This window comes from Pyxicephalus adspersus, chromosome 1 (assembly GCF_032062135.1).
Source record: "Pyxicephalus adspersus chromosome 1, UCB_Pads_2.0, whole genome shotgun sequence".
NCBI lineage: Eukaryota > Metazoa > Chordata > Amphibia > Anura > Pyxicephalidae > Pyxicephalus > Pyxicephalus adspersus.
This window is the reverse complement of record NC_092858.1, coordinates 156,348,661-156,374,549: the sequence shown is the minus strand read 5'-3', so window position 1 is coordinate 156,374,549 and position 25,889 is coordinate 156,348,661. Positions and strand designations below refer to the sequence as shown.

At 38.0% G+C, this 25,889-nt stretch overlaps 1 protein-coding gene across 1 annotated transcript in view; it reads right to left on the bottom strand.

Annotated features, from left to right (window-relative positions):
- The window catches only part of GBE1 (1,4-alpha-glucan branching enzyme 1), a 98,489-nt gene extending 74,557 nt beyond the window's left edge, over positions 1 to 23,932 (bottom strand). The window contains exons 1-3 of the mRNA XM_072431969.1: positions 23,821 to 23,932; positions 18,182 to 18,304; positions 3,665 to 3,834 (exon numbers count right to left, since the gene is read on the bottom strand). Of these exons, the coding sequence (XP_072288070.1) occupies positions 3,665 to 3,834; positions 18,182 to 18,304; positions 23,821 to 23,843 (316 nt within the window). The 5' untranslated portion in view covers positions 23,844 to 23,932. The remainder of the gene's footprint in view (positions 1 to 3,664; positions 3,835 to 18,181; positions 18,305 to 23,820) is intronic.
- Between the last annotated feature and the right edge of the window lie 1,957 nt (positions 23,933 to 25,889).

Genomic DNA, 25,889 nt, shown 5'->3' with positions numbered 1-25,889 from the left:
GGACAGTTAAGCCTGGGACAAAACTCTGCAGTCAATTGTAAATCTGAAAAGCAATCTGAAATTTTCTGTGCCCCTGTTGTGAACTTTAGTGATGAACTTTGCATCTATGCCTATAGCTACCAAGATGAATGAGAGCGAATAGTGACTGTTATAAAGCTTCTACGGCTTGTTCAGAAAATGTAAATAGTTTTGGCACGGGTTCATTTTAAAATAGAAATCCACATAAACGGCAACCAGCAGTTTAAAAATGGAAAGCACTTGCTGATCAGCTGTTTGAAATGATAGTTATACACCAGCTCGCAGGTTCCTTTACAACTCGAGCTGCTGAGCTTATATCACTGCAACAAAGACCGTGCTATGCAAGCAAATAGGCTTCTGAACCTAAGCTGCAAAAAAAAAAAAAAAAAAAAAAAGCCAAGCAGTTTGGTTTTAAACTGTTGAGAGGGTGATGTCAAACAGCCAATCGGCTGGGATATAACTGGTGAGATCACCAACAGTCAGCAGCGGAGGTATGCAAATGGTTTTCCACTTTCTATAAGAAGAAAGGTACTTAAAGGGGCAATTTTGGGAACATGTAAAAAGCCTTTAAAGCAGGCTAAGGATTAAAGGGCTCTTTAAAAAGTTCTTTCTGATAAAGCCAGTGGTGAAACGTGTCAAGAACAAAAATTGCCTTATATGCATTTTATGCTATTGAAGATTTAATGGTGAATCATGTACAAATATTCAATGTGATGATAATATTCAATGTGATGATAATTAATGAATTCTAAATGATTGATTGTTTTTATAAAAGAAATTTTAATAAATAGCATTTTATGCATAGGTAAAAAGGTCATTGTGCACTGTATTAGGAGTACCAATAAAATCCCAATATATGCAAAGGTTTGCTTTGGTAAGAGTAAAAATTATAATTACAGATAAAGTACTGAGCTAAACAATTCCCACCTACTAACTTTAAACCTAAAAGGATTAAAGCAGAACTAAACTTGCATTTGTAAGAAGTGTTGATAGGTAGGCTTTCTTTACGACAGAGACTATCGAAATCTATAGATAAGTCCAACTGACTCAGATAGAGGGTACATAGCTCTGTGTCTTCGGACAATTCTGTCTTGGGACGAATCTGACTATTTTACAAAGTAACTTTCTTGTCCATGCTTTGTAGTTCCATCACCTGGGCTGAGTCAAATACACTGTGCATACTTGTCAATTATGGTAAAGGGCAATTGGGTGCCCAAAAGTTCTGGAGGTTTAGTTCTCCTTCAATGCCAGAAACTGGAATGTTTTTTTTTAAGGCAGTACTGTTTTCAGCTTCTATATTAACATTGTTCTTCATTGAAACTGTCAGTTTCTGAAATTGCCTCAAAGCAAAGCCACTAGACACTTTAAGTAAAGAGGGGAAGAAGGAAAGAAGCACAAAAACACTGCCATCCTTATGATGAAGCAAGTGCCACAGAAGCCAGTAAGTAGTGTGCATTGAGAAGTGGCATTTCCTTATATTAGGTTACATTAATGTCTGATCATTTGTGTTCATCTCTCCTTGAAATACAGTGCATAAAAGTCAATAAAATAGATTGTTTTTTTCTGCCAAGGCTAATGCAGAATCCCTATTCACTCACTATCACATAAGATCACAAATTAAAACACTGCACTCTAACACAACCCCATTAATATAATGGTTTTGGGTGTTTATTGGTATATCTCCTCATTGCATCAGGGAAAAGTTTGAGAACGGAAAACTGTATAATCACAAAACTATGTTACCTTGGAGAGTACTTGAAATAATTACAGCAAACTAAAGTTTCTATGACTTCACAGAGCCCATTTCTTCCAGTCTACAAAACACGCTTCTAATTCAGAATATGAATAATTTTTACCATAATTTTCTAGACAGTATTGTCCAAATGATTAATTTAAAACAATAAAGGACCTGCACATTGCCTTTGATAATAATACAGAATGTTATTTTGTTGAACCGTAATCTATATGAAGAGTAAAACTTAGAACACAAAAATATTTTTATTATTTAAGGTTCATTTACCTAATTATTTTCATATATTTATTGAGATTCAAGAAGAACCAAACATTGACCCCCAACATTCTAAAGACTGGTAGTTTGTAGTAACTGCGGTAGTAATTAAGAAGCATTTTCATGCAAGAAGTAAAATGCAAAGTGAACTGATAATGCTACCCAGCAAATACTAAAACTACACCACAGCACCAGTACTAGATAGTTCATACAGTTCACCTTGATTCAAGTCCTCCATTACATGTAGATTTTTACAATGCTCCTGGCATGAAGAATGGATGGTTGAATTTACAAGTCTTCTCCAGGTTTACACCTCCAAGGACCAAGACAGGTCTCACATTTCCGTGATGAGTCTGTTTATCCAGCAATCATATTCAATACCTTGATGTTTGAAGGATAACCATGGGTTTAGAGCTCTACCCAGAAATGTTTTTAAGCTGGGCGATTCATAAGCAGTGCCAGGTAATGCACCCAGCTATAAAGGGCTGGGGAAAACACTGGGTTTCCTTTGGGTGTATTGCCTTGTAAAAATGTATTTTTGCAATTCATACACACACACACAGAGTAAGATCAGAGTAAGTTTAAAAATAGTGGCAACATAGTAAACAAGTATACATTTTATTCTATAATTTGTCATGTGTAAAATAACATGAACATTTTAGCACACAGTTTTTTTATCACAATAAACAAACCTTTAAACATTTTTTTTTCTCAGATGAAGTTTTATGTAATAGATAAAGGGAGAAGGGGAACTGTGGAGGTATTTGGGCTACTCAGCAAAAAGACAGGGCTTTAACAAAATTATGGTTGTTCTTCTAATGTCTGGGAATTGACAGCAAATCCCCTTCCACTCAAGAGCAGCCATGTGATGTCTAATGTTGTTGTTAGTGTCACATAGTCGGTGTTAGCTTGAAAGACCACTCAGCATACATAGTGAGTTGACCATAAAAAGTGGTGGCTGGAGTTTCTAACACTAAGGCTACGTCCACACGTCAGATGATTCTCATCTGATTATCCCTTCAGGGCTCGTATCAGACGAGAATCGTGTGCAGCACTCATCCAACGTCTTTCATGGATCCATCCTGGCGGGTCCATGAACGACCCTAAAGCAGGAGAAGGTGAGAGAGTGCAGAGAGCAGACCGGCACTCTATGTACAGCAATCGTTCATGTATCTTTCAGTCATTTGTCTTGGCAAAAGTGTTGTGTGTGTACGTAGCCTTTGTCTACAAAAAATTAAAAATACCTGGTATTATTTTGTTTTTTTTTTCCACTGTCCACCCATTAACTCTGCTGAACAGTCTTTTGAGTGAACATCAACTATCTGGCACCAACTACAAAAAATAAACAATAGATAGAACACTGCTGTACTAACCCCAGGAAACACATTTGCTATTAACTACAGATAAAGAGTTATTGTACCACAAATCAGGAGTGCAGCCTGGGGTGACAACACAAAAGGATGATCACGTAAAAATAAAGAAAACAGCCTGAAAAAATAACACCGGTGCAGCCACCATATCAAACAAATATTAAGCTGCAATTTATAAAAGTTTTAGATTTAGATACATTTTAATTGAAAAAGTCTTTGTAAAGCAAAATATATCAATTTCTTTTAACATTCTTATGTAAATACTCACTGAAATCACCACTAAGGAAAACAGCTTCTGCTCCCGGGGCCCACTCTTTGCAATAAATTCCTCCATCGGGCATGTTGTGGATGCCAAAAGACTGGTAACTTCTGGAGAACTTTTCCAACCCCCCTTCAAAGCCTTCAATGTTCTTCAAACGTTCTTTAAGCAAAGCATACCTAAAAATGATAGTAATAGTCAATTTAGGAAAATTCCTAAATTTTAAGGCCAAAAGCCATGCAGTTAAATAAACAGATGAAATACATGCATATCTAAAACAAATACTTAAGCAGATAAAATTTTATCTGCTTAAGTATTTGTATTTCTTTTTAACAATTTCTGATGAACACAATCCCTTCCAATGGACATGAATACAGTGTTGTCCTTTCTGTACCCCATCCCCCAGCTTTCTGATTGGACAGTGAAAGAGCAGTAACTCACTTATCAGGCCACCTCACCACTTTCTCCAGTCAGCATGCTGCTCGCACATAAGCGTGTAATACATGTGATTGGATCACCCTTTTTCCCCCTTTTCTCAGTCTGGATACTGCTGTATAGGTGATCGAAATAGGCTTGCAGGTTAAATTAGCATATCTAAAATTGGTACAAATATTTTGAATACCTGGCCGCAATAAAAAATTTATTTTTGACAGGAGTTTCACTTTAATTCCTTTCCCAATTACATGTTGGCTTGTAATTACCAATGGAGAAAAGGGGAGAGAGATGCATATAACAAACCCCTGTAAAGGTACACAATACAGAGGAAAACAAACTCAGATTTGGTTTATCCAAAAGAGGGGTCTTTTGGCAATAAAGGTACATAGATGTTTTACTGTATCTCATGCATGTTGAGAAAAATGGAAACAAATCTACCAACACAATAATTGCATAGTCATTCAATTTGCCATTTCTCATATTCCAATGCGTTTCGCAACACTTCTTTCTTCAGCGGATGCAGGTAAACGGAAATCAAGTGACGAAACACAGGAAAAGTTCCCTTCAGGCTAAACATATAGAACCCAATACTCCATATGAAATGATACTGTCCAATTATCAGACAGTCATACTTCCAATTGGTATAACTATTGAGGTAACCACTAATTGCTTAATAAGGGTTTTCTCATTTATGTAGGATGTGTGAACTATTTATCCTCTATTTAGTCACTTGATATTTGGTTACCTACATCCCCTGAAGAAACAAGTGTTGGGAAACGCGTTTGGCTATTAGGATTGACTTATGAATCAATATGAACTCATGTTACTTTTTGCTTAAGGAAATGATAATTGAATGACTGTATGCAATTATTGTGTTGCAAAATTTGTTTTCATATTTCTCAACATATGATAGATCCAATAAAATTGAGTGAGATCCAATAACAGCCCAACATGTTTCACAACACTTGCTTCTTTAGGGGATGTAGATAACCAAATATTAAGTGACTAAATAGAAGATAGTAAGTTCACATATCCTACCTAAATGATCACAATCATACATAAATGAGAAAAACCTTATATAACAATTAGAGGTTACCTTAACTGGTATACAAACTGCAAGTATGAATGTCTGGTTATTGGACAGTATCAGATATCCGTTACCGAAGCAATCATTTCAAATGGAGTACTAAATATTTAGCCTGAAGGGAACTTCTTCCCTCTACGTAGTCATTGATCATCCAAAGCCAGTCATCCAGGGTGGATTTTTATAGCCAAGCATAGTTTTTCTCCTAATTAAAGGATACTTCTAGTTTATGTATTTATCTTTGTTAGCTGTGCTGAATTTGAAGCTTTTAGGAACAAACTTTGAAAAAATAAAGCTTCTTAAATTTAAATACTAAACAAAGACTTCTCATGGTTATATTCAGTTACTTAAATTTAACCCTAAAACCAACTACAACTTTTGATGTACCATCCACCTGTTAAATCTTTAATTAGTATTACATTTAGTTTCACCAATATATCTAATTAAAATATCGATCTTGACATATAAAAGTGGTTTAAATTTTACCATGATGGTCAACAAACCTACAAAAACTATTTCTTATTAAGTTTTGATCAAATTTCTGGCCAAAAGTTGATAGATACAATCATTTAAATACATTTTAGATGAACATTATTTGTTGCATGAATAGGTTTTAAAAATGACCATTAGAAGCATTTTTTATCTATTGTATTTACTCATTTCATTTCTATTCATTATTTTATGTATACACTAAATTGGTATGTAGCATTGTATCTGATAAGTAGGATGGACATAGAAATTAGAGTCTATCTATTGTATATACATTGTATTGTGCCATTAGAAAATGAATCTGGATTTATATTTGAGACACTAGATGGCTTTGTGTAAAGTGTATAACAAACTCATGCCGCCTGAAACAGTTCAGAACTCTGTACAAATGGGTAAAAAGAAATAAAGTAAGGTAAACAGATACAGCCCGTATTATTTTATTTTTTCCACTTTTAAGTAAATAATAACAATATGAATATATTTAACCCCCTAACCGCTAAGCCCGTAATTTCTCGCACTAAATATTTTTGCTCTTTTGGATAACCCCGTATTTTTTCGCCTACACTAAAATCCCCACTTCGCTTTTGGAACAGAAATCTAGAAATCAGTGTAACGCTCAGGTGGTTAAAACTCACACCATAGATGTATGATTCACATTAATTTTATTAACAAAATAACATAGGCCAGATTTTGTGTCCTAGGTTTTTTACTCAAGCCATGAGATATAGAGAAAAAATATATATATTTATATAGTATTTATTATGTTCAACAAATAACAACAAATAACTAATTTAAAGTCTTGTGAGCTGAAATTTTCCTGTACACTTGGCCTATATAAGCACAAGGGTGGGTTACAGGGATAAGGAGGAGAATGAAGAGCTAGGTTTGTCAATCCTTTAGAAATTATGTAGGCAAAGTTGGAACCTTTATTTAAACAATCATAATTCACTGCACTTTCCTAATTTAGGAAGTAATGTTGGCCTGCAGGACTATTATAGGTTTTTTATAGGTTATAGGATATTATAGGTACCCTCTGTATCCACCCTGTTGTGCACACTCCCAGGTGGGAAATACAGCTGATGTCTGGGTGATACCTAAACCAATGTGCACAGACAGCCCAGGAGTCCTATAAGGCTCATGTAATAGTGCAGTCACTGTCACCGTTTAGAGTTTATCATTATTCCACATGGATAAAACATGGCAAATGGTAATACCATTACATTTCTTTGCCATGATATACACTTTAAACCTGGAAGTTTTAAACCTGCCCCTCCCACCACCCTATTAATCCAGTAGTTTATCATAATGACAGGTTCAAATTGCGATATGACGGACTTAAAATTACACTACTATCAAAATAAAATCTGAAAGATCCCTGGCATCCTATGCCTCTAATCCACAAAAACACATTCTCAAATTGAGCACAGAACAATTAATTTATACTTTTTTTGGCAACTTGGCCTAGAATCAAGCAGGACATTTATGTGGGAGAAAATCAATCTGTACAAAATTACTTCTTCTCGTGGTTTCTAATTTAGGTTTTGCAATTTTAGCAGAAGGCATTTTGCAATCAGTACAATTGATTTACAACCAGGACAAGTTGCAATGAAGCAATGAGTTTGTTGCTTTTTTGGCATATCTGTATAGATGGACAAAATGAGCATGTTACACGTGTGTACACCCAGACACATACAACATGTTTCTTTAACCATTTTTCACTTTTACAACATGAATATTTGCTCTAAGGGCAGATGCATTAACTGCAACTACAGTCTTAGTGTTTTTCTAACTTTTAGGAGTGCGAAGGAGAAATGATCTCTCAGCTCTGTTGATGCATCCCTTTATTACGATTGTTTTTTACTTTTTGTCAGGGAAGGCTCTGGGCAAATATAAAGTACGGGTCCTAAATGCACAGCATTCCAGCTTATTGTGTTCCTGCTATCCTGTCAATTGCAGCCTTGGTCAAGGTTGGGGCCCTAGGCAATTGCCCTACCCTAAAACCAGCCCTGCTATCTGCCCAGGTGACCAAAATGACTAGGACAAGAATGAGAGAATTCTACAAACTTACATTTATAAATACAGCCAATGCAATATAAAGAATCTGATCAGTAATACAAATTTCAGAAAAGCCTTCTTTGTAGTTAGTAAAAGCATATCCATATTGGGGCAGACATATTTAATCACAACATAATGAAGCTCATCTTTTGCTTAGTAGCACTGCACAATGAGGGTGCTTAGTCCAGTGATTCCCAACCACTGTGTCGCAGTGTGCCGTGAGAGATCATCAGATGTACCGAGGGAAATTATCGAATTTTACTTAATTGGCTTGAAAATTATTATTCATTTACTGCAAATAATTTGTATTTATTCCTCTATGCCAGCAATGTACAGTGACAGGCAGAACAATGAAATACTCTTCCACTGGACGTTAGAAGTTTTTCAACCTGTTAACATGGATGAACCCTTAAAAAAAAAGGAACCCTTTCTATAAATTACTATATCCACAGCCCAGAATACACTAGCATGGTGGTCAATGGAAAGACGGGAAAAATGCCTCTTACATAAATGGCCAGTGGGAAGAATGTCACAACTTACAAATAGCCAAAATATAATATTGGTGTCAGTTAACCTGAGAGGCACAAGTGGCTCCATACTCAAGGAACTCCTAGCAACCTCTGAAGAAACCCTAAGGTTCTGCAGAACCCTGGCTGAGAAAAACCTCACTAAAGGGTCAAAAGTAAGTAAAAGGTGGCCTGTAAATGAAGATGCTATATATTTACCGTGACCGCATCCTGTACAGGTACCAAGTCCTCGAGTTACGTACATCAGACATACGGATGACTCCTAGATACGAACGAGGCTTGCCTGCCCGCTTGTGTACAGGACAGAGGTCTAATGGGGGGGAGGGGCAGCTTGCATGACTTGCAGAAGATATCTTTTGCTAAACACAGCTGAGGCTGTGAGTGATCTTAAGAGCTGAGTTGTTCGGAAACCTCCCGTAACTCTTTAATGACCAAGACAAACTCTGCAGTTGTTTCCTTTTGCATATCAAAGCACAGCTTGCTCCAGAATTTAATGAATGTCTAGGCTCCATAAAGTTTTTTATGATTAAGTCACACAGTGAGGATCTTATACACTAACTGACACCACACTGCCTAATATGTTGAGACAGACATCTGTCCTAACTGCATTTATTAAAATAATGTACCTGTTCGCCCTTACACACAAATTCAACTTAAGAACAAACCTTCAGTCCCTATCTCGTATGTAACAAAGGGACTACCTGTACGTTAAATAAGCAAACCTAGTGGCTTCAAACATCCAACACTTGCTGTTCATCACTGAACATAGGAGCCATAGGGGGAATTACAGTGAATGGCAGGGGAACAGCTATTCCACATACCCAAGAAAGTTGTTGCAAAGGTCAATATAAAAGGAAAGAGGTTGTTTAGGCTGTGTTTACTTTACTTTTAACCTAACAATGACATTGACACTCTAAAGGACAAAACTATTTTTAATACATTTTAACACATACATAAATCTTTTTCTATATTTTAAAACAATTGCAAAAAAAAAAAAAATCCAACCTTGCTTCCAGGAGGTGTTTTATACACGGTTGTAATGTTCCCTTACCACTACATAGAGCGTAAAAGATACAATCTAATGCCATTAAAATGTATCCAGTATTCACCTAAAATCAGTGGTTTGTTTTCCTGCCGTATACTTATTTTTTTACACTTACAGGCAAAAGAAACATTTGCAGTGGGATAGGTCGAGAAAATGCTACAGAATAACAATTTAGCATAGATCAAACTCATTTATTGATGTTAAGTGAATCAAGAGCTTTAGCAGAAAAAAAAAAAATCACAAAACATTTTCATGGAACATAAGCAGCAATTTTCCGCCATAAAAGCTAAAGTTAAAAATTGCTGATTTGGCAGTACCTTAATGCACAAAGCCATCATCTTTCAGTATCTCACCACTGGCATAATGCCACAAGGAGGGAGAATGCAGCATGGATGATATTAATGAGGGATGCTTTACAGAAAATAAGCAAGGTTTTTACATCACACAAGTGAGCAAACCTGAAATTATATTCGTTAAATTTTGTCTTCTATGTGAGGAGTCGCAAATAGTTTCGGTAACATGCACAGTACAACATTTCTTAATTTGAGTGGAAAGAGGAAAAAAAAAAAAAAGAGGAATATTAATTGAGAAATCAGACAACGAGGACTGTTAGCCCATGTTTGATATTACACAAGAGAAAATAAACTGAAAGGTCAGTTGAACAGTTACAGCATTGCCCTTTTCCAAGGTAATCGGCAGAGCATGTAGCGCAGATGTGGATAAAAAACGTGACTGGAAAGACTGGAAAGGTTCATAAAGAGTCACACACTGCCATAAAGGATGAAATCTCAAAATGTTGTGTGATTCAATATATACATATAAAAATATAATTTCTTTATTGAGCTATTACAAAAAAACAAATGCAAAGAAGCAGCATAGCTGATGCTCAAACCAGTTGTGAACCTGGAGGAAACGGGTTGTGGTTACAATGGGCCTGATTTATTAAATCTCTCCAGGGCTGGAGAGGATATATTCATCAGTGAATCTGGGTGATCCAGCAACCAAGGGATGTATTTCTTCAAAGTCTTTTGCTATTTGCTAGCAAATGTTTTGAACCCTGGACCAGTTCCATACCAAGTTTGCTGGATCACCCAGCTTCACTGATGAAATGTATTCTTTCTATCCTTGGAGAGCGTTATTAAATCAGGCCCAATGACAGAACTCACCAGTTCCTGTACACTTGCTAGAAAACATACCATTGTCTTATGGAACACCACCATGTGGATCTATGCTACAGCCCATGTCTATACTATAGACCCCTTAAAAAAAATGCAGTCCAAAATGCCCAACACAACTTAACAAATCTTAACATTTTTATCTTGAATCCCATGCTGCCATGTCAAATCCTGGCATCTTTGTGTCTACTGCAGGGGTGTCAAACTCTGGTTCAGTTCTAATTATAACGTCTGACCCCCATAACTTTGAAGGTTAGCCATGGTAGAAAGAAGAATAATTTGAATGGTAAAGTTGCAGCTGCTGAAGAATGCAGTGTGGAATGTAGGGGCAGAGGTGCTAGAGAACATTTGAGGGAGGCAGTCAGAGAACATGGTGCAAATAAAGGGAAAAGGATGGAAGAAACAACGGAGAATGAAATGTGGGTGGTATGGGTACATTATGCAAGGTATGTGGTATGAATGATTGGAAATGGGTAAATGAAGAGCTGTGACAAAATGAAGTTCAGAGTTGTGGCTGCCAAAATATTCCTGTAAATATTATTTAGAGAACTGGTGAAAGCTATAACAAACATTGGGGATGTGTTACCATTACATTTTTCAGAAGGCTAAAAATAGAGAAAGAGGCATGAGATTTTTTCTTAAATGAAATTTAAAAAAAATCTTAGGCCTTTTTCTCTATTATAGGCTTGCTCTCCATATTGAATGTTAAGCAATAGCTTTTTGTTTCCATATGAAAAATGTTTTATATTTAATAAAAAGGAAAAACCTCCTCAACTTTTTCAATAAATATCAAGTTTGTCCCCCTACTTGGTCTATGTTTTTAATTTCGGCCCTCTGTGTATTTGAGTTTGACGCCCCTGGCCTACTGCTTGCGGTGTACAATGGCTGGCTCATTATTATTAATACACAATAGTTATATAGCGACAACATATTACGCAGCACTTTTTCAAAGTCCAAAGTCATGGTTCATCACAATTTACAATGGAGTTGCACAGTGCATTGCATTTCCAACCCTGACAATCACATTACCTAATGGAAACATTCCCTGCGATGTTCATTAACATCCAATGAGGTTTGTTAACAAGCACATGTTAAGAATGTTTCCATTGCATGGTTATTAAGGACAGGAACGCTCCCCGAGTAACTCCCATGAACGGTGAGGAGCTGGGCAATCATACACAGAAGACAGCTCGTCATCAAACACTCCAGGTCCTTCCTCTTCCATGGCACCAGAAATAAAGAAGGCAAGACAAGTCACATTTTTTTTTCAATGGAATCATGAGGTGCCCAATTACCAGGGATAGCAAGTAAGTATAAAGGTTTGCTAATTTTTTTAATCTTCAATGGACTACAAAGTAGCAATATAAGTGCACTAATTAGTAAAAACATTATATAAATATAAATACTTATGTCACACTAGTTTATCTTTACTGAAGCAACACTTTAAATCACAATTTGGGCAAGTAGTTAAGTCAACAATTGGCCATTTAAATTCTAAAGTGTCTTTAATGTCATGTCTGGTTAAAGACTACAGCAAAGGCGAGGCTTTAATTCCAAGTGTCAAATGCTTTTAATTTAGTTTCTGATCCAATTTTAAAAGCTACCAGCTTCATGCTATTAACAAATGCAGACTGCAAGGTCATTTATAAATGGAATATGTCTGGCCATTGATCCAGGCAGAGGTCAACAGCAATTTTGAGGGGTGGGAAGAATGCAAGACAATATTTTTAGAACGGCTGCAGACCTACTTTGTCATCAAAACTTCTTACAAGGAGAATGGCATGTAGTAGCCAGAATCATGACCTTTGTCTAGGGGCTGGCAGACCATATAAGCAACAAGTTCAGTCAAGCATTACAAATCTAAAAGCTTCTATACAAAAACTTTTTTGATGCAAGGTTGAAATTGTTATAACACTCATTATAAATTCTTATTTTTATGTGTGTACACACAGTACACTACAATTTCAATACAATAACTGCTGTGCGTTATGTATGTTATATTTAACAAATGTGGCATATTAGTTAACTACGTGCTAACTGGTGCTTAGACAAACTATTATTTGCATATATATGGTTATCTATACAGAGAGAATCAAACGTTTTGAGACCATCCAGGTCACGGTCTGGACATCAGTTGCATAATATGTAAACTGATTTCAGGTGAGCTTTGTATCAAGGCAGCACACAGGTCAATAGTTCAGTCTTAGTCATGTAAACAGAGTTGGGACTATGTTAGCTTTCAGCAATAGAAAAATGGAACTATACATTACAGATTTAGATTTCCCATCTATTCCGGCTCTGGTGCATAATAACTGCTTGTAAGGAGTTCAACTCTGAATTTTGGGGAAAAAAAAAAAAACTCTGCACAGATTTAGATTATTTTCATTCAGTACAAGAAACGAATGGAAATATCACTAAGGGGTCACAGACAAAATTAACTTATTAGGCACCCAGGTCAGACTGGCATCCGATAGTAACAATAGTGGGACAATGGCCAATGAGATGAGACTAGTATGAAGTCTGCATTGCCAAAGTTGGTCAACTAAAATTACCAGAAGATTGAATGTTGTAGCTGTAATAAAACAAAACAAATCCCTGAAAGGGTAAACTGGGTCTGAAGTTACTTTTTGTTGATAAAGATGGTAGAAGCCCTAAAACTGACTCTCCAGATGGATGGAGTCTGTTGAAACCCTCCACTTAGAACCTCATCTTGCACATGGTGGACGTTTTTCCTTAAGTTAACATTCTTACATTTTCCTCTATGGATCGGTTAAGATGAACTTTATATATTTGAAAGGTTAGGTTGATTAAATAGAAAAAATATTTATTATACCATATATTGTACCTAGAGAAGTAAAGATGAGTTATACTATTACCTTTGTTAACCAGAAAGTTTACTATGCACTTCTTTATGACCATGGGTTCCACTTTCCTGATGTTCCAGTAAAAGTCCCTCTATTACTGGCTGGGAAGCACATGCGTCTAAAGCTGCAGTGGTGTAATCCCTTAAAAAGGTACAATGATGAAGGTATAAGGTATAAACACCTTGATATACCTGCACATACAGTATGTATGTAAGTGGCCTCCTAAATCCCCCTACCATGGCTAAATTCAGGCTGGTTCTGATAGCCAAAATTCCAACACTTCTAGGCAGTGCTGGAACTTGATAATCCAACTAAACACTTTCATGCCAGCAGCTAAAATAAATTTAAAATAAATGCATGGCAACATGGAATGGAATAATAAAAGTCTTGAGATCCTGGCACAGCTACCAGACAGGCGATACACCTACACTGAATCAGCACAGCCTAGTAAAGAACACACCTTGATATCCTGAGGACCATGAAAAAGTAACAGGGAATCAAAGATTCATCTAATATTCTCAAATTCAAATGTGAGCGCCTGGATTCTACAGCACAGACTCGCCTACTTTAATTGCTGATCTTCCCTTGGTTTGATTGCTGCCATGCAGCAGGTTAAGGACATCGGAAATACGGAAGCCTCCTAGATACGAACAGGGCTTCCCTGCTCCCTAGTGTGCAGAATGGAGGGGGCGGTTTGCATGACTTGCAGAAGAAATCTTTTGCTAAACACAGCTGAGATTATGGGTGATCTTAGGGGGTGAGCTTTTTCTACAGCCTCTTGTAACTCTTTAATGATCAAGACAAACTCTGCAGTTGTTTCTTTTTGCATATCAAAGCACAGCTTGCTCCAGAAGTTGATGAATATCTAGGCTCCATAAAGATTTTTTTTTCTTTGTTTGTGATTAACTCACATTGAGGATTTTTATACAGTAACTGACACGACACTGCTTAATAATATGTTGAGACAAACATCTGTCCTAAACGCATTTATTAAAATAATGTACCTGTTTCAACTTACATACAAATTTAACTTAAGAACAAACCTACATCTCGTATGTAACCCAGTCACTACCTGTATCTTCAGGAAAGGAAATATTTCTAGTGAAATGCAGACAAAAATTTGATAGGAATTTTAACCATTCCTTGGTATCATAAAAAAATTCTAGACATATACTTTATATATATATGTTATCAGCTTGAACCTTAACCAAACAGAAGTAAAACCTTGAGGTCAATGACAGTTGATTTAATTTTCTTCAAACAAAGTATGAGACACATCAGCATGAACAAGTATCAATTGTTGGACATTTCTATCCTTAATTGTTAGAAATTATGTTTCCATCGCTGGACTCTGGGTTTCTGAAAATGCTGAACTTCCTTCCTAACACTGTATGCAAATAAAAGACTAGTATTATAGGATAAAGGTCTGCAATCGTGGCCCTCATAGTCATCTCATGAGAAGTTCACACAAGTAACCCTAATATATCTGATTACTGAGTGTCTTTTTCATCCATGTTATGATAAATTATATTTATTTTTCTGTATTCACATCTTTTCATGTGTTTTTGACATCTACAATCATTTACCATACAGTTATGAGCAATCACTGTATAATCAATGGCTAACCTTTACAGTACAATACATCAGATTACAGTTGTTGTAACTGATCATTTATGATGGTTTCTAGTATGAGATGAACAGATGAGCCCATTGTGGTCATCTCCAGAGGAAAGTACAGAGGTCTCCCCAATCAATAATTCATCAATCTGTCAGGGGCGAATTGATGCAACATATCAGGGGACTACTGTATACATGCTAGATTTTTGCTGGAAAGACCATTTGTCTCATACGACAATCATCTGATGTGTTTATAGAGCTTGTCCAATTCCCATATATCCCAATGTCTATAGGCAATGTATACATGGGTCTGGCAAGTGGACATATATATATCTCCACTGGCTCCTGAGTTCAGGGCTCATCTGTTCATATATATTTATATATATATATATATTTATTATCTTGCTGGATCTGGGCAGGGGTGGGAGAATAGAGGTAATGTGATACATACATACTGCTGCATTTGTTCACAAAATACATTCCATTACAATAAATACGTTATTGTAAAAAGTTTTAAAACTCTGACATGATCAAAGATTTTGACACTGAAATTAATGTAACTATTCCGACTTTGGAAAAATAAAGTGAATTCCTTAAGTCATAAAACACAGTTTTCCTATTCTGCACACACTTTGAGCACAGTGCATTTGCTTACAGTTCCTTGAAGTCTGACATTGTTTCTGCAGAATTAGACATACAGCAATATATACATTGCTCCATCACGCCAGGACATGACAGCAAGTTCTTTGCATATAGAGTAGAAAAATAAAAGAAGTGAAATGACAATGGCAGGGCAGTAATATTTCTCTTGAAAGATCCTACTGTGAAAAGTAATGGGTGGAAAGATGGTACCCACTTTCAAAACATGCCTTGGATTTGAATATATTGTTTTCATTTTGCTTCCAGCAGCTAGGAGGCAGGTAACATAAGTAAAAAATAATTTTAGGACATGATGTACATCTATCGGTTGAGAAAAGAAAAAGAACACACCCACCCCACAACACATATCTACACACGTGGGCCTGATTTATTAAAGATCTCCATGACTGGAGAGAATACACTTTCATCAGTGAAGCTGGGGGATTCAGCAAACCTGTAATAAATCTGCTCCAGGATTCAAAACATTTGCTAGGAAATAGCAAATGACTTTGAAGAAATCCATTCCAGGTTTGCTAGATCACCTAGCTTAACTGATGAAAGTGTATCCTCTCCAGCCTTGGAGAGCCTTTAAATCATAAATCAGGCCCATGGGTAGGGGTGCTGACCACATTTATAAAAGTTGCACAGCCTGAAAACTAAAGAACTTTTTGGTTTACATATTAGTTTTGTGAGTAATATTTATATATTATTGTATTGTACAACTACATGTGTTTCTTCTATACAACTGTGCATGCTAAATAGCTAATAAGCACCCTTTACACAGTTCTGCATGTCAATGTGCACTGCCTATGGATTTTCACTTGGCTTGGCTCCAAGCATGTCTATGTCCAAAACAGGTATGAGGCAACTACATTTGTTTATAGTGTTTGCTGATTGAGTTGCCAAAGAAAATAACTGCAATACTCCCACACACACAGAATGTCATGGCACCACAAGTTAATACTTATAAGTATCATCTTACAAAATCCTAATATAATTGAAGCAGACCTAACCTAAAATTCAAGATTTAGACTGAATGGGAGCGCAGAGCCTCACATGTCACTCATCCCGAGAGGCTCTTGGCTGCTCCTTCTGTGCATTTCTGGAATGGGCAGAATGGGAATTTTCCTACACAGAGGGGAAAGATATCACATGCATGCGCAGTAAGATCAGCACCCCTTCCCCCCCCCCCCCCCCTTTGCAGCAGGCTACGTCAAGCAATCTTGCACCTGCGCAGTGCACGATTGGGTTAAGTACCAAGAACATTAGCAGAGAAGATGGCAGGGCCTAGCGCTTCCTCCACGCTGGGACGAAGGAGAATTTAGGACAGCGCGGGACCTGAATAAGGAATTCTCCAGAGCCGCAATCCAGGAAAGGTAAGTGTGATTTTTTTAAATTTTCCGTTTCGTTCTGCTTTAAAATACCAAATGAATAAAGGGCCTGTGTCATTATTTATTTTTGTTTTCATTAAATGGGTTTTGCTATCTATCTACAGAAATCAAAGAGGCAAAATGCAGATCAGGTGGATGTCAACTGCAAATTTTATGTACCCATCACTGATTTGCAATGAGTCAGAATTGGCTTAAACCAAACTCACACAGAAGTCATTAACAAGCTTGCCAACATCTATGGCACTGTCTTTTGTAATAAATAACCCATAAACAATTTTAAATGGTTTTATCTCTACTTTAAACTTTTAAATTGAAAAAATATTTGCAAATCTTGGGTGAAAGGTTTGTAAACCATGGGTGATAATGTCATTAAATTGACCCCTTACATTTATCATGCATACACACAACATGAACCATTATGTATATGTAGTCCTGTGTCCACTTAAATTCTTGCTTTGAATTTTTTCCGTCTGGTAAAACTGTTGTCACTGTAACAGTGAGTAGAAACCTCTCTAGCGGAGCCCCCAGATAACAAAAAAAAAAAAACATGAACAAACAAACCCTTTGACTAGATGTATAAAAAGAGGTCTATTTATAAAGCAGTGAATCTGACATTTCTTAAAACATTCCCTGGTGGAAACTCAGTTTCTTCCATTAAAACACATGAACTTGGAAGCTTCTCCACCAGTTTCGAGGGAATGCCAGATTCACTTCCTTTTCCAGCTTCCCAGGAACATAAGAAACAGTTATAGTAAAATACAAAAAAATTGCAGATTTTTTTTTTTTTTTAAATACACACAATAAGGTTATCTGTAAAATTGTTTTCTATGGGTAGTTTTTTTTTTAATTGATTGTATCTTTGATACTTAAAAATAGGTCAGTCTTCCAAGAAAAGTTGGTACACAGATGACAACAGCTATGAATACAAAAAGTTAAACATGTTTTCTTTTTTTGACCAACCACAACGAAGTGTTAGCAATATGAACATTTTACATTTCTAAAAAAAAGTGCAGTGATGAGGAACAGCAGCAATGTTCTAGCTGATTACAACATTAAACTTCTGATAACCTAAAAACAACATATGCAATAATAGCTGGGATGCCATGTGGCTGCCAACCACAACGTCTGACCAAGGGAGCTTCTAACCCCCAATGACATTGAAACGATAAAGAAGTGAGGGGAACATGGGTTGGGTCTCACTTTACCTTCTCTGGAAATCTTTCTTGTATGGTACGAGATAAGAGTCCTGCTCCAGCAACTTGTGTAGTTCGGGCACCTGGACTTCATCGACATCAAACATCTTGTCATTCATTCCAGCGCAATGGATTCTACAAGTACAAAGACACTGTATTCAAATGGATGTGAAGATCTGTGGCTTTAATTGGATTTGGTTGCAGCAGAGCAGAAACACACAGTGCTGTGTCATGTCAGTGACCCAGCGTCACCCTGTCAGAGATCAGAGCCTCTGCATGAATATCCAGTGACAAGGACACACGTGTTCTACACCGTGCAATGTAGGCCATTCTATTTACTGCTCTGTTATAAAAATGTAAGAAAATTATGTAATGTACATACAATGCAAAATATACACCGATTTATTTTGTATACATTGATGTTTGTGGATTTTTCTAGTACCTACATACAATAGCACAAGCCAGCACAACAAATAATTTGTTGAATCCAATGTTCATGTAGAAGCCATTTTAGGCAAAATTGTTATTTTTAGCACTGGCTTTTTTCTGCAAATATTACATTGGGCATTACAATACAGCATTTGGCCTTTGTTGGACATCCTTTGGACTGTGAGGATCAAACCTCCCGAAAGCCACAGGACACTCAGAGACACAGTGGTCTTATTTTACAGTGCAGTACATTCTCTTCCAAGCAACCTACTGCAGTTTCAGCACATTTTCTATTTAAAGAATCCTATACTGAGGGATATATACCAACACTAATACTGCTGACCTTCTAAAAATACTAGATGTTTGGCTGTCCGACTTGAAGTTCATCTCCCTGAAACAAGTATGCAGATTAGAAGGATTAACCTATGTGGCCCAGCATATTGAGTCTTCCCCACTAAATAATTGCAAGCATAACGAAACTTAAAAAACTACTGTACACATCCCTACTCGCTAATGGGGTATCACCAGCAGTTTTATTAATAATTTACTGGTATAGAGAGCAGCACCTGCTGTCTGCTTCAGTAAGATCCATTCAACCTGGAGAAACAAAACTGCGGTATCACAGGACTGGCAATACCAAAAAGCAGGATTAAAAGAAATGTAAAATACAAATAGAGGTAACATCAGGAAAGTAAGGAATGGAATGGGGGATATGGCATACAGCTAAATGGTCCTGGTTGGGACTGAAATCTTTTTTGATAAAATAGAATAAGCATGTACTTCAGAGCTTGTCATAGGATTTATTGGGAGTTAACAATGCATGCACAGGACCAGCTGGCAAAGTACTGATAGAAAGTCGATGAGCAGCAACGATGGCCAAACCTCCTTACATTAGGGAACAGGTGAGTAGAACAATGGCAGGAAAGGACTACAATAGTTATAGTGGAGAGTCACTGCATGAGAACGACTTCCTATATAGTTTTCCCTAACAAAGTTTTCCAATTCAAACAGAAAAAAAAAAATCTTCTTGCTTCTCCCAAAAAGCTGTCTAATGGGCTGCTCCTTTCCTTAGAATGGGTTATTGGCGATACAGGAACCAGGGACTGAAGAAGTTCAATTCAGGGGATTTTTGAGCGTCTAGCCTCTTATGTCTCTTTGGATTGGTCCATCAAAACAATAAGCAGTCTCGCCTGGCAATGCCTAAATTTAGGAGGTGAAGGGAAGTCTCACACAATAGGAGGGGAGATATAGTGATGGGAAGTAGTGAGGGTTTTAGGAGACAGAAGACAGGTAGGCAAGTCTGAAAAAGTGGGTTTTGAGTGTTTTTTTTTAAATTAGCAGAAGGTAGGAGCAAACCGAATAGGACGAGGAAGACCATTCCAGAGAGTTGGGGCAGCTCTAGAGAAAAGTCTTATATCCGTGCGTGTGATGAGGTTATGAGTGAGGAAGTCATTAGTAGGTCATTGGAGGAGTGGAGAGAGCGGCTGGGGGAGTAATTTCCTATCAGGTCAGAAATGTAAGTGGGACAATAACTGTGGAGGGAATTGAAGGCAAAGCACAGGAGCCTAAATTTGTCATTTATCAGGTGAAATGGAAACCAATGAAGAGAACTGCAAGAGATGCAACGGAAGAGGAGCGGTGGGAAGGATGGATGAGTCTGGCTGCAGCATTCATAATAGATTGTAGAGGAGAGAGTTGGGTTAGTGGAATACCAGAGAGGAGGAGGTTACAGTAGTCCAGACGAGAGATGATAAGATTACACAACAAAAAACCTGAAAAACAGCTATATTTTCCCCCTTTTAAAATGTGTAGAAAACAATTTCTGGAATACTGCCAAAAACAAATAAAAAAAAAAAATCTAAAAAAAATAAGCACATTGGTAAATATATATAGGTACACACACATAATTTTGTCCATAAGGAGTAAACAGGTGGTTAAAGTATATCTATAATCTTTCTGAATACAGCTACTTGACTGTTTGTTGTTTTGGAGAGGGGAGGGGTCCTATAAAGAAGCTCCCACAGGGTTTCATTATCGTCCTGCTTTTTCTTGTTTGTTTTTTTGTTTTTGTTTTTTATCCACAGCTGTCTCTGTCTAAGATGAGTAGGTAAATCTGAGTAGCTAGAGAATAAAGTCACCTATGTAGCTCCAGCCAAGTCACATTTCCAGACAGTTCCTGTGTAAAAGGAGGAAGTGGCAAAGACAAAAGCAGGTAAATGTATCTCTTTACTACTGAGAGATTTACCTACCTGTTAACTAAAATCTTATATGCAGCACACTATAGAAAATGTGTTGCTAATGATGCTAACTGGTCACATTGGCAATAAGTGGTCACTCAGTAACAAAAAGGCTTCTTGCCCATGCCGCCCTCACCTGCAATCAGAGCCATAGGGGCTGCCCATCATTCCTTATGGGCTTCATACACACCATGCTTCACCTGCTCAATAACGCCCCTCTATGGTCAGAGGCACAGATAAGAGCTGCTTCAATCATGCATTGTCAATAAACACATATTTTACTACTGGGTAACAAATGTAAAACCTGTAGCAAGCTGCCTTGCTGCTGCTAGATGCTGAAGAGAGTCAGACAGATGCTGTCACACAGAGCAGTGTTCCCCAGCCACTTTTAGCTGGGCGCACCACCCGGCACTTTTCAGTAACCACTCGGCTGTTTTTGGTTGGTTACTGAAAAGTTGGGTCACAATACAAGGGCTGACATCAGCCTACAATTTCTTCCCACCCAGCTTATGAAAATTTCTGGGTTGAACACTGTGAAGGTCTGAAGAATGCTGCAATGGAAGCATGTGGACTGCAGAGTACTTGTGTATGCAGGGTGGTCTGGCCATTGGAAGACCCACACACCCATTGGGAGATCCAGGCTGCCAACAATGACAGCTTCTAGCAGCTGGAATAATAAACACATAATCCTCTACTATACTAAATATACAACAATTTTACTGCACACTGAGGGCTTCTCACAGCATGCATTAGTAGTTGTGCCAAGTCAGATAATACCCTGGGTGTTGCAGTCCAATATCTGGTCCTTTTCTTCCCAAGTTTACTGTCCCTCTGATCAAAGGTTTCACATTTTTCAATCAATACCTTAAAAGCCTTTGCATTGAGAGAAAAAAAACTGCTGGAGTCCCTTGAATAATAAAATAAAACCCATTATTAGGATTTGGCGCTTCCTGGATAGAAAATGGGGCAGTTAGTGTCTGTGAGAGTGGAAAGGAGGCTAAATATGGGTGCAGGGGAAAAAAAGCACATAGCCCCCCTCCCTTTTCTCAAAGACCAGACCCCCATCGGGCCCTGACAGTGGCAGGGATTTTTGGGAGAGAGGGTGTCTTCCCCACAATATAACCTCTGTGTTGTGAGGGTCTGTGAGTGAGAAGTTTTTTTGTCATCTGAAAGCCCCCTTTAAAAGGCTGGCCCCCAGATATACCCCCTCACTTTGGGGAATGAGTACATGGGTATATGGTATACCTTACCCATTCCCAGAAAGGGTTAAAGCAACCCATAGAAATAAACAAAACATGTGTTTAGTGAAAAAAATGTTATTTACTTTTGCTAACTACCACCATCATCTTTGCAGTGTCCAGCAATGTCCTAACAAACATGCCCCCAGCTACTCTTATGCTAAACTGGCTGGACACATGGTAACAATGATGTGTAGGCAGACCTCGGCATGGCATTTAGTCAAGACAGCCAAGGACAGTCCCTCTAGCAGGATTTGCTGCCTGAATGTGAACAATGATAAAGTGGACAGAAGCTCTCCTTCTATGGCCAGAGCTCTTGATCTTGTTAACATGCACCCAGCCAATCACACAAGAGGGTAGCCAGGGACAACTTTTCTCAGCTGATCCTTTGCTGGTTTGCCTGAACACAATTAAACTGGGCAAAGCTCCTGTCACTGTCCTGGCAGCCAGCAGATCAAGATCTGGATAATACTGGGGATCTACTATTTAGACATCGTTTGACCCTTCAAAGGTGGTGTTCTATTTCTAGGGCTGCTTTAACCATTTCTGGGGAAAGCTAAGGGGTTTAGTACTTTTAGCTTTTTACTTAGGGAGATAAGGAGGCAGATATCTGCAGGTCCCAAAATTATGGAGTCAAATTGTGAGACTGTGGCCCAATAACCATTACCACTGTTGGGAGCCGACAGGGGTCTGGTTTTTGCCCTCTTGCTTCTTTAGCATGCCAGATTGCAGAGAAACTTTTATTGTTAATAGTGGGGGCACGCGTGCTAGTTGTGTGTTGTGGTGTGTGTGTGTGTGTGTGTGTAATATATGCTGTGTATATGTATCTGGTCAATGTACTTGCTATGTGTCCATGTTATTATTTGCTATGTATTGCTATTTGTTATGTCTGAATATATTGTATTGTGTGTATAAATATATATATATATTAGCAGTGCAGTTGCTGTGTCTGTATATAATGTTGCAGTGATCTCCCCAGCACCTGGAACCTTTTGGTTGGTTACTGAAAAGTTTGGTCACAATACAGGGGCTGCCACCCGCCTATAACTACTTCACAGCTTTAAAAAAAAAATTCTGGTTTGAACACTGATGTTGGTATTTATTATTATTGTATTGGCTGTATATATAATATTGGTGGTATACTTGTTATTTATATGTTATATTAGCTGTGTAAATATTAATATTATGTATTATTATTGTATTTTTCTATATTTTAACACTGCCCTTGTGTCTGTGTATAATGTTTGTATGTATTAGTATTGTATTTTCTGTGTATATAATATTGGTGTTATACTTGTTATGTATATATATATATATATATATATATTGTATTTGCTGTGTATATATTAGTTGTATACTGGTATGTTTGTGTATATTTGTATTATATTTCTATACTGCACTTGCTGTGTCTATATGTAATGATGCTATATATTGATTTTCTGTGTATTTATTAAAATTATGTATTATTATTGTATTAGCTGTATTAGCTGTGTGTGTGTGTGTGTGTGTGTGTGTGTATATATATATATATATATATATATATATATATAAATACACATATACATACACGTGTGAATATTATTATGTATTATTTGCTGCGTATATTATTAGCACTGCACTTGCTGCGTCTCTTCCCATTACACTTTCTGTGTACTCAGCCTGCTCCCCCCTCAGCCCCGAGCCGGGTGCACAGTGCAGTCGGGCCGGCGATGTCTCCCATGGTAACCGCTCTCGGAGTCTCTCTCACCCTGCAGCCGTCTCGCAGTCCATTCTGATCTTTACAAGTTGAAATCTCCGCAGCCTCCTGTCACAATCTCCGCCCACTACACGCTCCTCTCTGCCAATCTCTTCCTGCTTCCGGTGAGATGTGCCCCGCTCTGACCAATCAGCGCTCTGAACTGTCATCCTAAGCCCCGTGTGCGGCAAGAGTGGGCGGGTCGTGTTCTGGTCACGTGTCTGAGTGCTGCAATTTGGACCCCATGAACTTTATTTCGGTGACATTTCCGATGGCTGAGCCAGGATTGTGCCCGGTCATTGCACGACTTCCTGCAACAGCCAGCAGGGGTATTGTGTCCTAATGTTACAGTGTAAACCTTTTTATGTACATGCAAAGGGATCAGATTGGTGTAAACATTAATATGTGTATGAGTATAGAAACTAAAATATGGCTGCAAAAATAACAATTTTTGTCTATAATTCCTACAGTGCAACCAATGCAGGTCGGGGATTATTTATTGCAGAGGGGACTATGTGTACTTCCTCTGTAACAAAAGCAAAATAAATTCTGTCTGGTGTCCATGTATGGTAAAATACCCTGACTGGTTCTCATTGTATGATTCAGGCGTCTTCCAATACTACTAACCATGCACAGGGTTTACGTCTTCCCAAGGCAGCCAATCAAGGTGGCCAAAGACGTCAGAAGCAGCGATGAGGAATATCATGGCTCTCCCAGCACTGGAGGGATCCCATCAGCAGGTAAGTCCTCTAGGATGTGCAATGATGCTGTACATACCTGGTCATAATGGCAATAACCCTGATCACCTACAGCAACCCAACCTTTTCGGAATTACAGACTCCGGACCTCGCATGTACGGGGAGTCGTGTGTCACTCAAACTTCCCTCATAATGGCGTCATGATACCAGAACCCGCTCACTCTTGCTATCACAGATCCAAGCCACAGACCACCGCCCTGAGCCTCCAATTCATATGGGGGACCGGTGCAGCTCCCCAAGCGGGGTCCGCAGATCACAGGTTGGGGACCGCTGGTCTTCGTGCTCTCATGGCCCAGCTGTCAGATGGCCGCTGACCTACAGGAAGCATTAGCTCTGTGATCAGTAGTTTTATTCTCTACTATAGCACACAGCGAAGATGAATAGCTGGCAGATCTACTATAACTTTCAGCCATTACTGGGCATTATGGGCAGTATTGTCTCCCAGAGGTTAGCACTCTGGCTTATAAAAGAGCTAGGTCCCAGGTTTAAATCTCAGCCAGGTCACTATCTGCATGGAGTTTGCAGGTTTTCCCTGTATTTGTGTGGGATTCCTCCTATGTTCCAAAAACATGCAGATAGGTTAATTGGCTTCCCCCCCAAATATGACTAGACTGTTGTAAAGACATATGACTATGGTAGGGACATTAGATTGTGAGACAGCTAGTGACATGACTATGGACTTTATAAAGTGTTGTGTAATATGTCTGTTCTATATAAATCCTGCATAATAATAATAGTAACTAGACAGTCTGTCAGATTGTTTGGTAAGGCAGGTAAGCTTTTAATTTATGTTTATGATTGTTTATGTTTGCAGGAAGCACTTTCACTCACAGGCCTCCTTTATTAGGTACACCTGTTTATCTGCTTGGTAATACACGTTTCTAATCAGCCAATCACATGGCAGCAATTTATTGCATTTAGGTATGTACACATTACTAATATTAATATGAAGTGTCAGAATGAGCAAGAAAAGGGAATTTAGTGACATTGAATGTGCCATGGTTGTTGGTACCGAGCTGGTTGGGTGAGTATTTCAGAAACTGCTAATCTGTTGGAATATTCTTCCAGAACCATCTTGAAGGTATACAGAGAATGGCCCAATAAATGGAAAATATCCAATGAGTGGCAGTTCTCTGGGTGAAAATGCCTTGTTGATTTCAGAGGTCAGAGCAAAATGGCCAGGCTGGTTTCGACCTGACAGAAAGGCAACCATAACTCAAAATTCCACTTGTTACATCCGAGGTATGTAGAAGAAAATCTCTGAAAGCACAGCTTGTTAAACCTTAAAGCAGATGGGTTACAGCAAGAGGAGACTACATAGGG